The sequence below is a fragment of the Nestor notabilis genome, unplaced genomic scaffold (assembly GCF_000696875.1).
Source record: "Nestor notabilis isolate BGI_N333 unplaced genomic scaffold, ASM69687v1 scaffold6901, whole genome shotgun sequence".
Taxonomy (NCBI): domain Eukaryota; kingdom Metazoa; phylum Chordata; class Aves; order Psittaciformes; family Psittacidae; genus Nestor; species Nestor notabilis.
This window is the reverse complement of record NW_009914145.1, coordinates 66,744-79,844: the sequence shown is the minus strand read 5'-3', so window position 1 is coordinate 79,844 and position 13,101 is coordinate 66,744. Positions and strand designations below refer to the sequence as shown.

At 49.4% G+C, this 13,101-nt stretch overlaps 1 protein-coding gene across 1 annotated transcript in view; it reads left to right on the top strand.

Annotated features, from left to right (window-relative positions):
• Positions 1–2,854: 2,854 nt before the first annotated feature.
• The window catches only part of NTNG2 (netrin G2), a 41,011-nt gene continuing 30,764 nt past the window's right edge, over positions 2,855–13,101 (top strand). Inside the window, 2 exon segments of the mRNA XM_010023503.1 lie at positions 2,855–3,015; positions 3,017–3,053. Coding sequence (XP_010021805.1) covers positions 2,855–3,015; positions 3,017–3,053 — 198 coding nt within the window.

The following is a 13,101-nucleotide window of genomic DNA, read 5'->3' as shown; positions in this document are numbered from 1 at the left end:
GGCGACACTTCTGAAAGCAAATGGAAAACTCCTCCGTTGGAGTTTACTTTCTGATCTTAATTCCAGAGCAGCTCAGTTGTTGCTCAGCGTCGTCCCTTTATTTCAATAGGGTGTTAATCCAATAATAATAATAATAAAAATAAAATAAAAGGAGCCAGCTAAGCCAAGATACAATCTAATTCGGGGGGTTTAATACTCTGGCTATCAGTCCCCGGTGATTGCTGAGTACTCTTCAAAGAAAACAAAGAGCATTTATTCTATTTGTTCCCATGAACTGCAGTTTCTTAATAATACTGGGTGAAGATTTATTTTTCTAGGACCCCAACCAAATCAAGCAGGGCAAAACCTGGCATTCAGGGAGCATCTCCCCGCCTCCCCCACCCCCGGTTTGCACTATTCGGCTTATTTCAGAGCAACTATTTCTGCGAAGGGACAATGGTGGGGAGTGTTGCACCACAGACTTCGCAGGGGACCCGCACGCTTGGCTGCTTGACTGACAGTCAATACATTTTCCAGCGGATTATTATTTCCCTGGGAATCTATGACATTTAGACAGCATAACAAGGCACTAATAGATATTATAGATCCTTTCTTCCTGGGTTTTTCCCTAACAGCCATTCAAGTGCAAAATATAATTATTAAGGCTATGAAAATAGATCCATAAACTTAACACTGGAGTCCTCATTAAAGCCACCCTGCCTGTTTCCTGTACGATACCATTCTCGCGCTCTCCGCTGTTATTAGGCACTTGGCTGCGACCAGTTTGATGTAATAATTAGGAACTGAGTCGTTGTAACTGAGAAGACAGCTCTGATGTCAGCGGGACTTACAAACACTCTGTCACAGTGGTTTATTATTTTTACTACATCTACTCAGAATGTAAAAATAGCAGCCAGTCTATTCTTTCTTTGGGAGTTTATTCAGGTCCAATGTAGCTATAACGGGCTGTTGTTTGAGAGCTGGCGGTGAAGCATGAGAGATAGCTTTCTCTTTTCTGAACTCATTCATCTCAATCAGCAATCTTCCAATCAAAAAGGGGGGGGGGGGGGGAAGGGAGGGGGTAGCACAGTGACACGAGGCCCCCGAACATGAATCAATGCATCTGTTAACCTGGAGTTGCTGAGCTTTAGTAACTGAGCTTTATGCAAAAGCAAATGCTGAAGGTGCTGTTGAGGCAGACATCCCTGAATTGCGGAAGAAAGTTGGGGAATTGACTAGAGAGGGAATTATCCAGAGCTAAATTTCTATTCTGGATACGTGCCTCCCACCAGGAGCTCCCTCCTGGATCTAACACTCAGACAGGGTTTGACTATTTTTATTGTTTTTTTTCAGTTCTTTGTCATTTTGTTTTGCAATTACTTAAGATTTTTATAGCTCTGCTGGAAAGACAACAAAATTGCAGAAATGTTGCTCTAACCTGAAATGAACACTGGGAAGGTCATTGCTCTTTGTATTAGGTGAACCTTCAATGTTATTAGGACTTTAAATTGTTTTTTATTAAATGTTATTGTTCAGATAAATCTTATGTGGGGATGCTGGACAATGTATCTGTCTCCCCAGCTGTCTTACTTATTTGCTTATCTTTCTAAGACCAGCAATTTGTCTGTCTGTCCCTGCTCTGTGTCTGCATATTCTCCATCTTCTAATGACCTATAGCTGCTTCTGGATATTATTTGAAGACCCATTAGAGCTCTTGTTGTCCAGCTGCTGTTACAAACCAGATACCTCAAATGGGGCAGCGCTCCTTCCCGTCTCCCACACAGCAGAAAAACCATAAGCATCATATTATGGATTTCTTTTTATTAAAGTTGTATATCTCCCTCTTACAAAAACCTGGCTTGTGGCTTGGGAAGCCCAGCTGAGGGTTGCATCTCCTGGGGGACCTCTGTTCTTACAAGTCTTGTTGCTTCAACTGTCCCCTTTTACTCCCACCTAATTTGTCTTTCAATTTGTTGCAGGTGCAGCCAGCTAATGAACTCTCCCTTTGCCCTGACCATGAGAGAGAGGAGAGACCTCACGTAGCAGCATGGCTTGCAGCTGAAGGCTTTGGGGAACTCGATGCTCAGTTGCCAAAAGGCAGAGTCAGACAGAAATCCCTGCCTGCGAGTGCCTCCCCCACCACTGCAAGAGGCAGAGGGAGCAGCAACAGGGCCAGCACTGCTCCTGTCAACCCATTGACTGCCCAGACCCCTCAGACCTCATCACCCAACGTGTTCATGCTGATGCAGCCACCCTCTGGGAGGAAGGGATTTTAGCTCCAAAGAGTCTCTCCTGTCGGAGTTGTACTGGCTACCAGATGCTCTATTTATGTACTAATGTTAACCACCCCCAATAACACTTTAAAGGCAGACCACAGTTTAAGGCACTTTCTACAGCGACGCATTTGTGGCAGACAAGAAGGTTGAGAAAAACCTGATCCAGCACCATCTCACAGCCTCTCCAATTTAATCCTATCAAATTTCATCAGCAGCTCAGAACTTGATCTTTCTATTGATTGACTGGAGTCACCTCTAGATATTTTCATGCTGATTTGGAAGCCCTTTCATACAATAAAAGGAGGAAAAAATGAGGCTAAGGAAGACTTTTGACCACTGATCAGCAACTCCAGCCAAAACTTTCCCAATCAAGTGAATTGCAAAGTTGGCTTCTGTGCCGAGAGAAAACTTTCCACATCCAAATACAGCGCGCTGAGTGGGATCGTTCCTCTTATCATCTGGATCTCCTTCGACTGGATCATATTTAGATGAGCGGTTTCCATGCTGATCCCGAGAGCAACCCCTAGCTCAGTTGCTGCCTTCCTCGGGGCTCTCAGCACTGCCCTCAACCAGGGATCCCACATTTGGCCACAGCTGCCATGCTTTACCTGGTTGCTCTCCTCTCACACTGTCTCCCCTTGGCCATGGGACAGTATGACATTTGCAAGTCCTGGGTGACCACGGACGATGGACCGTCATGGGAGTTTTATGCTTGTCAACCCAAGGCCATGCGGATGAAGGATTATGTGACAGTACGAGTGTACCTGTGGGGACCCGCCGGAGAGGTTCTGCACCCATGTAAGTGTTCCCCTCTTTCATTTGATGTGTTCTAACTGGCTCTGCTTGCAGGCGGCCAGAGGCAGTGCCCTGCTGAGATGCCATTATGAGGACATTTCAGTTCGGGTGGCTGCTGCCTTGAGCTCTCAGCCTGGGGTCTGCACTGGGGAGAAGACATCCTGCCCATCCCGGTGCTGTGCCGACGTGGCCAGCCCTAGAGCAGGGATGGTGCTGGCACGAGTGAGGGCAAAGAGGAGCTGGGGAGGGCTCAGCAAGTCATGGTCTGCGGTTTGGCAAAGGCTCTGCCCCCAAAGAGCACACAACTTGAGCCACCCCAAGCACAGTGAGATGTGTGCACCGGTCCCATCCCAAAAGGCTGCAGTGGCACCAGGGTTTTATCAAGACAGGTACAGCACAAGTAAGAGGAAAGGGCAGGGTGGTGGAGACCAGCGTGGCCCCCATGCACTAGCAGCTCGGGCAGTTGTTGTGACAGCCACAGATTTCACTGAAGCCCCCAAAAATGTGTTCCTCCCTCTCTTCCAGCCTCCACATGAAAAGAGTCTGTGGACAGACACTTGCCCTTGTATTTAAAATCTTTAACTTATTTTCTGTTAAATATTAATCATCGCATTTCATTCCGTGTGAACATTTGATTTATAATTCACAAGGCTTTACATTGTTAAAAAGAGTTCAGGGGTCAAAGCAAAGAGCAAAACAGTGTGTCTGTGATGTCCCCTCCCGGATGTCCTGCAGCAGTGGTCCAAGCACACATTAAAGGCACAGGGACCGAGCCAGCCCATCCTGACGGGGTTTCCACTGGACAAGAAGTGTCTTCTAGTAAAAGTATATTCTTCTTTTACTACTTATAATGAGAAGGGGAGTTCTACCTCTTAATCAGAGGAAGGAGTCCTGTTTTCTATTGCCAGTATTATCCAGACTTACACACCCTATGCCTCAGTTTGCCACCTAGAAAATACACCAATACCTAGAAGATACCCTGAGCCCAAAGAGCTCAGGGCATCTATAGAAATTCCAAGAGAAAAATGCTGCTTTGATAAGAAGAGTTGCCAAACATTTACGACCATCAGAACATGCTGCCAGTTCCCTCCAGCCTAAGGGGTCTCATTAAGTACCAGGGAAGACATTTCCACTAATTCCAGATAAGTGGCAGCTTTTCCTTTTAAAAGACCATTAGAAAAGAAAGATTAAGTCAAAGGTTGGAAATAAACCAGTTAACTATTGATGGGTTAGTCCCTATTTCCATTTATCTGACTGGCTGCAGAAGGATTACGAGGTGAACAACCAGGTTGGTTTCCACTACATTCACTGTGGGTATTTGCAGACTCTTTCTGGCTAAGGATGCTCAAGGCTTCAGCTCCACTGACCTCCCAGGAAGCAAGAGACACAAACTGCAATCAGCTCTCTACATCTCTTGATTCAGTCAATACTGAGCTAAAATCCTTCTATTCTGGGCACCAGCAGTATCTCCTTGTAGCGTACGCCTGCCATGTGCTGTAGCACTTGCAAACACCGTGTACAGCCGCAAATGGGAGTTACACAAATGCAAAACAAGGATTTGCCTCTTCCTGTCCCTGCCTCACCCCGGGTGCGTGCCTGGCCCAGCTCTCATCTCCCAAACCAGAAACCAGCACTCACAGCCGCATCCCTGAGCATCTCCCTGAAGAAGACTCAAGCTAAGAACAGGAGTAATACGTTGCACGTTGGTTTTTAGATTCTTGGGATAGGTTTATGAAACCTCACTGTATCCATGGCCTTTTCTGCCCCATCTTACACCAGTATTGTCCTCTCCAGAGGATTAAAGAGTTTTGTAAATGAAGCAGATGAGGAGCAGCCCTGCAAGGAGCCTTCCTAGCACTTAGTGCATGGAGTAGGAGATGGATGCAGGAGGGTTCCAAGCTCCAGTCCAACCTGAAGACTGGAGTGGTGAGTGCTGGGAGGCCCTCAAGGTACATTTTCACAGCCTGTGTCACAAAGATGTGTGGCCATTTACTGCTGAGCATCCTCTTATGGTCAGTAGAAAGCAGAATCAGCGAGAAACAGCCCCTTCCATTGCCAGCCCTGGGTGGTGACTTGACACCTATTGACATGCGGCGGGAGGCGAGCAGAGCCCGCAGAGGATGTGAGCAGAGCTTTGCTACCCCAGTGCAAGGAAGTGCTGGACAAAAATCAATGTCACTGCCCAGCCATCATTCCACCCTCCGAGCCTCCCTTGCTGTGCGAGGAAGGCAAGCAGCTCACACAAACCCTGCGCAGCTCCTTGCCTGCCAACCTGCTCGGGTGCCTTTTGGTGTCTTGTTATCCTTTCTCTTCAGGTTTTAATTATTTCCCTGTAACAGGTGGGTTCTCGTTGGAGCCTGGCTCTCCAGCAGAGAGGTTCTCATGGTCACTATATTGCTTTCTTAGGTGTCTTTCAAACCAGCGGGGTACTGCCTGCGCAGTTAAACTGATGTTACTTGGAATTAAGCACAGCCTGGCAGGACGCCTGCACTGCTCAGACAGCTGAAATCAAACTTCAAGACAAACATCCCTCTGTGTTTAAGGCAGCCACACAAGAGGGAGCAGGATGACATCCCCATGTGGGGCATCACTTCGGGCAGGCAGAGGAGGAGAGTCCTGCTTTAAGTCAGGACCCTGTAACATAGCAAGTGTTTCCTTGAGGCTGTACCAGTCCCAGGCAGGCATTGCACAGCCTGCAGGATCACACTCTACTATGGTTGTAACAACTCAGAGCAGCACTCACAGAGAGTTCTGCAACAGAAAGCGCCTGGAGGACTGGAGGAATTATTTGGAGGATTGTCCTTTCTGGTTTTACAGCAGTTCTAGTCACCTCTGGCTGTTCCCTTCTGGTTGGGAAGCCTTTTGCTGCTTATTAAAGTCAGGGTTTTTGCTTTTTCCACAGTTTCTGAACCTTCTATTCATGTCAATGACTTTCTAGCAGGGTCACCTGAAAAATGACTTGTACTTTCCCGCCTGGCAGGGCAGGGGGGAGTGGTGGGAGCAGGAAGACAGATGGATAAGTAAATAAAAGCCTGAATGAATCTAAAAGCGCAACTGAAGATTAATAGGGAACAAACAGATCTTTTAACCAAGGATGTCGAGGGAAGGGCGACACTTCTATGGGAGTGAGAGTTCTATGATCAAAGATCTCATCCAGGGCATGGCTCAGAGTGGCTAAAAGCAGATTCCAGATGAGTTCCTACAAGCCAACAGTCATCACAATGGTTCTGCTGCTCCCCGAGAGCTCCTGCACCCAACCAGTGGCGCAGGGAGCCCAGCTTCCCGCTGGGATCGGATCCCTTTTTACACCCCCTCCCCGAGGTGTCGAGACAGTATTTCTTGTTCAGACAACACTCTTTGATGCAGGGCCGAGCTCTTAACCCGTATTGATGGGTCAGGGGTATTTTTATTTGGCGTCAGCATTGTTTCATCAGCTAATAGAGCTTGTGGATTTTGGCACGGGTACATGAAAGGAAAAGGCTTTATTTATTCATTACACATGCAGCCAAATTTGATGTTTAGTATAATTCTCAGCTAAACTTTCCTGAATGACATGTGGTTATAAGGCTCGTGCTAAAGAACTATTTCTTAGTAGATCAGGTGCTAACATTGGAAAAAGCAGACAAACTTTTGGGCACAGAAACCCTTTTCTTAGCCCACCTCATACATATCTAACCCTGCCATATCTTCATACCCCTGTTTAGCTGCTAACAAAGGATTGTTTGGGGATGATTAAAACTAATGTCAAAGTTTTTAAAGTAAGAAAGAAAATGGACTTGTGTCCAGGATGCTCTTCCAAAGGTATTTTCAAAGATGCAGCTTGATCTGGTGGTTAAAGGACGGATTCATCCCTTCTGGTACCCTGAGCAGAGACAAAACCACAGCCCTTCCCCGGCCCACAGGTGCCTCTGTGCCTTGTCTCAGGCAGGAGAACCACAGGGGCAAAGCATGAGGGGTCCTCAGCTTTGTGACTGCCCCAGGGTTCAAGGGTAACCTTTGGGCTTAGCAGTGGATGTTCTTCCTCCTCCTTGACTAAATCCACACTACCCACTGTTGGTTTCAAACCTATCTTTGGCTTTTGCTGAGGGCTGGAGTCAGAGCTCCCCTTTGCCCTTCCTTATGGGACCTATATGGCATTAGGGACAATTACTTTGCTTTTATGCCAAAATTCAGCAGCACAAGAAATCCACTCTGTGCTGTCAAATTGCCCATGGCATCTCAGTCAGGGTTGTGGGGATGGAAAGCTGCATCTTCCTTTTCCCATCTGTAAAGTGCTAACAGCCCTCTTTCCCCCTTGAGCCCCCCGGTACACTAAATTAGCACCTGGAAAATTCTCCCCTTTCCTTTGAGAAGGGCCTGGAAAAAGCACCTGCTGCCATTTCCATCGGGATGAAGGCTTCCCTAATCCACCTCTTGCTCCCGTCCTGGCATTGCTGTCAAGCATGAGAGAAAGGGCTGAGGCCTTTTGGTTTTTGTTCCCACCCTTAATCACTTCTCAGCATCAGGGTTGCTGCAGAGAGCACTGTTTGAAGTCAAGATCAACGGCTCCTTGCCCTTGGGGCCAGACCCTTGGATTGCATGTTATTAGCTGCTCAGCAAATTACACACTACTGCTTCCCCTCCACAGAGGCTACTCCGAAGTGCGGCAAGATCTTGGTGCTAGAAAAGCAGAGGCTTTACAGAAAATGCAAGAATACAATTCAGCTTTAAATTAGAGAGTGCTGAGCAAACAAGATTCCCCCCCCAACTCTCTGGCAATTTACTTAAACGCCCAGTTCGGGATTCATCTTGTTGTAAAGTGGGATGCTGCTCCCCTAACAAGGATCATTTCCAGTTGCTGATGGAAAAGGCACAGCAATAAAAATCAAGCTGTCAAGTAGATTTAATTGGTACAGTGAGCAGAAAGCTTACCCCCACCTTGAGCGAGATGGGGAAGAATAAACTGGTTTTAAGAAAAGCTTTGCTTTTCAAAGGGAACAGCGTCCAGATGGGAAAAGCTGGAGAGAACTCACTCCAAAGACTTGCTGGGGAGTGCAGTAGGAGCCAGGAGAGCAGCTCTCACACAGCTTTCACTCTCACTCGTACACCAGCTCCAGGTTGCTTATGTTTTTCCATAAGCTATTTATTCATTTTAAAATCTGTATTGGATCCTACATTGAACTTTAAAGGAATTCTCCCTGCAGAAGAAGTGCTGTCCTACCACACTCTGGTTTCCCTAAGTGAAAGTCCAGTTTTAATCTTAGTTGAGCCTGATTCCACCCTGCAAACAACCTTTTTACTGTCAGGATTTTGAGGTGTGAGGCTTTGGCTGTCCCAGCCCCACAACGCTGCCTGTTGCACCATACACAAGTGACAGCCATGTCCATCACTGCTGTTCCCGCTGTAGCAGCACCACAAGCTGCAGAGCCACAGTCAGACCATGTCACTGCTCCATCTGAAAATCACCTCTGCAAAACCACCTACACCACTTCACTTCCGTGCTTCTGCAGCTTGGCTGCAGCGCTGCATGCTGAGTGCCTGGCTGCAGCGCTGCATGCAGCAACAGCTGGGTCATCTGCAGCAAACTGCAGAAGTGGGGTTGTAAATCACATACAACACTGGATGGGTGCCTCTTCCCCCATGGTTATACTCTGGGACAGTGCAGCGATGAGCAAGCAATCCTAATGCCCTCAGCGAGGACCATCCCAGCTCAGCATCTTGTTCACCTCATGGTTTTGGGGAAGCCAAAATGGAAATGAGCCCAAGCAGTGCCAAAACCCCTGTCAAGTATTGCTTCCATGTCCATCAGAGCCACAGGCTCCTGCGGCCTCCCCACTCGCCAGACCCTGCATCCCAGCAGTGAGGAGGACAGTGTGGTCAAAGAGCCAGTGATCTCATATCCCATCTCATGCTGTCCCCTCTCAACCAGGAGCAGAGCTTACAGCAATGCAGCAACAAGCAGGGGGTCCCAAGGTTAATGAGTTCCTCCCCGCCTAGATGGTGAGCTCCATCAGGCATGAGCTCGGCAGTGCTTGGCTAGCAGAGCCCAAATTCCTGACCTGCTGGAGTTCCTATGTGCATGGGCTGTTGCTGACCTGCTTAGCGGGAGTTCTCCACCAAGATGGTGTGAGCACCACTGCTGCCACCCTCTCTGAGGCATCCATCTCCCCAGGCATCCAGCCTGCAGTGCCAAGTACGCCCCGGGCATTACTGTAGCAGTTCAACACAGTACACGTGTTACTGTGCTGGAAAACACCAAAGAGGTTTTTCCCTCCATGGACCACGCAGCACTGCTCAGTGACCATGCAGGAGATGTCTTTGGGGAGAAGGCAATGCCTGCAAAGACCTCACTAAGACCCACTGGCAGATAGTGGCTCGGGATTCCAGGCAGAGGAGCCATCTCCTGCAGCCTCAGACATGTCCCATGAGGTACCCCCAAGCCACCCAATGTGCCAGGGCACATTTCAGGCTGACCACAGCACAGTCCCAGCCTCCAGCAGGCACCTACTGAATTCTCCCCCCTAAAACAGAGCATAAAGCAGCCAAACACTAAAGCAGAGTGCTTGATGCAGCAGACACAGGAGCCCTGGTCGAGGCAGGGGTATCCACCACCCAACCACGCTGCCCCTGCGAAGGCTTTGGGGAGGATTGCACCTCCATTTGAGGACCAGAACAAAGCCTCCACTCCCTCCCCTTTCCCACCCTCAGCCTCCACATCCTATCAAACTATCAGGGCCTCTCTTACAGAATAAAATATTAATAGCGGTGTAGCAAGCCTCTCTGCAAAGGCTGCATGTATTGAGCTTACACGGCACACAAGCTTTTAGAGAGCAGGACACTTTTCCTACTTCCTAAGCATTTTCTTAGTCGTGAATCAATAATGCACTCTGAGCCCAGCACGCAGGTCGCTGCTGCTGCTGCTCTGCTGCTGCTGGCAGGGGCTGCGGACACAGGTACATCTCTGTAGCAAGATGCAAGAGCTTAATAATCTGGCAGAGAAGGGATAGGGCAGGATCCAAGCAGCTTAATTTGTAGACAAGCTTTAGGGAAGTGCCCTGGGAAGAGCAAAGCTTGCAGCTCCCGGGTACTCAAAGGCTGGGTTTGGACACGAGCTAAAAAGCAGTGAATGGGATTAAACGCCTGCGTCTTTGAACGCGTGCCTGTGGCTGCCGGCTGGGGGGTGTCTGATGCATCAGCTTCTGATCCCGGGCTCCAGGTCGCCCTGTAACCCAAACTCGTGCCAAAGGAGCGGGTGCAGCCCCGGCGGGAGGTGAGCCCAGGGCAGCAGGAGGATGGGGTTAGAGCCGCTCACCGGGGGATTAGCAGCTGACAAAGAAAGAGCTGCTCAAAAACGATTCCATGGGAGGCCGGGCTGCGGGCGATGTGCGTGTGTGCCCGGCACAGATGAGATTATCTGCTTAGGAGTGGAATTTTCCAGGCAGCGTTAACCCCTGTGTCACGCACAGATCAGACGCAGAGCATCTTTCAGGACAAGGTGCTGGGCAGTGGATTCGGCAGCAGAAGCCAAGCTGCTGCCCAACCATCCCGAGGCTTTGGAAATGGAAGTGCTGCCCCAAAGTCACTCCGTTAATGGAACGCTTGAGGCCGTTCTTGGAGACATCACCTGTGGATCAGGCTGATTTCAGTCCGAGGGTTAAAATTCATCGTGTAACCAGATTTTGTGACCGTTTCTGGCTGAGCCAGAGTGGGCGTGAAGGGATTTGTGCCTGTGCTCCAGCGGTGCCGGCTGCACCGCGAGGGTGGGCACTTGGGTCATCCTGGTGCACGAGGAGCAGTATCTCCCCCCAGATCCTCCCTTTGCAGAGAGGGTGCTTCCTGCCTGGATGTCAGCCTCCTGCAGAGCTCGTATCATCCAAGGTGCAAAGATCAGGTCAGACCCTTTTCATGGAGGTGCTAAGCAGACCACGGGCAGAGTCTCAAAGACAGCGTAGGGCGAGAGCAGAGATTTCTTGACCCTCTTGGTTTTGTATTGACTTTCACATCAAGACTGAGTGAAGGAGACACTTTGCTCAGCTGCAGGTGCTTGAGTGAGCTCATTCTTCAGAAAGATGAAGCCCCAACTCTCCTGGTGAAACCTGAACTCGCTCCTGAAATCCCTCCCTGCCTCAGTTTCCCCACCTGCAGATACGACATTGCAGTGCCACCATACAACCTTGTCTGGCACTGTGATGTCTCCCTGTAGGTGGTGGAGAGAAGGGCACAGTGTTGAGTTATGATGGAATACGAATGAGATGCTTCTCGAATGCAGAAACAGGCTGTAGGGGGAAGGAGAAGAACAACTGTGAGTAGGGGATGAACCTCTTCTCCAGCAGAGAGTCGGGCCCAAGGGAGCCTGAGAGCCTTGAGCGAGCGGCACATGGTTCAGTGAATGAGAATCTGCTTCAGGCCAAAGGGAAGAGGCAAAAAGCAAAGCAAAACGTCTCGCTGAGCGCGTGTGCTCGCTCCGAGCTGTGCCATGCTGCCGCCGGGCTGCTTTCTGCTGACTCACGCTCTCCCGAATCCCGCACGCAGGAAAAGTGTGTCCTAACGCCCGTGCCAAGGGGTGACCTTGTGCCTGGACAACCTCGGATCCGGGAGGAAGGGGAAGGAAGCGGAGGAGCAATCAATCCCCCAAACCACAGCCCGGGGGGAGACGGAGGGAGTGACATTCAGCTGAGCCAGAATTAGCAGCAGATCTGTGGAGGGACCCCATTTCCACCCTATTAATAATTCATCCCAGCTCTGCCTTTACCTGCTCACAAACAGCAAACAGCTTGTTAGCAAGGATGGTTTTCTCCCCTTTTGCTGTCTCTGCCCTAATAAGAGTCCTGTGCAAATGGCTGGGGAAAGGAAGGAGGTAAGGGAAGGACACACAAGGAAGGAAGCAAGCAAGCAAACCACCGCACCAGCTCACCCTGGCCTTCTCCATCCCATTGCCACAAGGGTCCCTGCCCTGGACCCTGCTGCCTCCCAGCCGGAGCTGGCCTTCCATTGCAGAGGTGAAGCTGCAAAAGAACCACAGATGCCTTCCCAGAACCTGACAAGGGGCCATTAAAAGCATCTTTCTGGAGGGTTACCATCAAGAGGAGAACGATGCCTGCTGGGTGTGTGGACAAGGGGTTTGCTGGAGCATTCCCGAGCACCTGCACAGGCAGCCTGTGGGAAAACTGCATCTTCTACTATATGAGACAGCTTCTGGATTGTCTAAAATAAATAGAGCTTGACCAAAGTGGTATTAAAAAAGATAAAAAAATAGAAGAAAACATCGCATCTTGAGGAAAGCTATTAAGAAGTGGGTTGCAAATAGGTGCATTTTGCATTGCCTCACTGGGGACCCCTCTCTGCACACCAACGGGCATCCTAAAACAGCACAGGCAAAGCTGTTCCTGATGTGCTTGAGGCACAGCCATGCTGCAGGGAAAGCCTGCTTGGGCATGGGAGGATGTGGCCTTCCCACATTCCCCGGAGCACTGAGCCAAGAGGTCACAGACCTCCACCCAGGCTCATGGGGAAGGGCCAGCCTCTAGCTGTCTGGCTCAAGAGGAGCCTTGTGTTTCTCCTCAGTTATTCCCCCACTCGCAGCCATCTCTGCCAGTGAGTTATGCCACTTGCCAGCTGTTGAAAATAATCACTGTAAATTAATTACCATTGCTTCGCCCCTCTGATCCCTCCCAGCCCACGAATGGAGTGAAAATTAATTGTCAGGGAGTATTTGCAGTCCCATCCCGGCCGCTGGCAGGGTATGGTTTATGCCCTGAAGCATGAGATTTAATTACCCACAAATGTTATTTTTGATCATAAAATCACCTTGTCTTTTCATAAAGCCACACAGAGCAGTTGAACCCTCAGGTCAGAAGCAGCAAGAGTGAAAATACCCCCTCTAATGATGTTAGGATGAGCCCGTGTTTTTCTCCTGGCTAAATGCAATTGTGTGGGAAAGAGCATCGTGTCCTGGAGCACTTATTGGAAGAAAAAAACCAAGGAAGTTTCCTAAAATATGCATCGCTCAGCCTGGCCCTTGTCAAAAACTTGTGCTGGAGAAAATAGATACAACTCTCTATCAGTGGGGAGG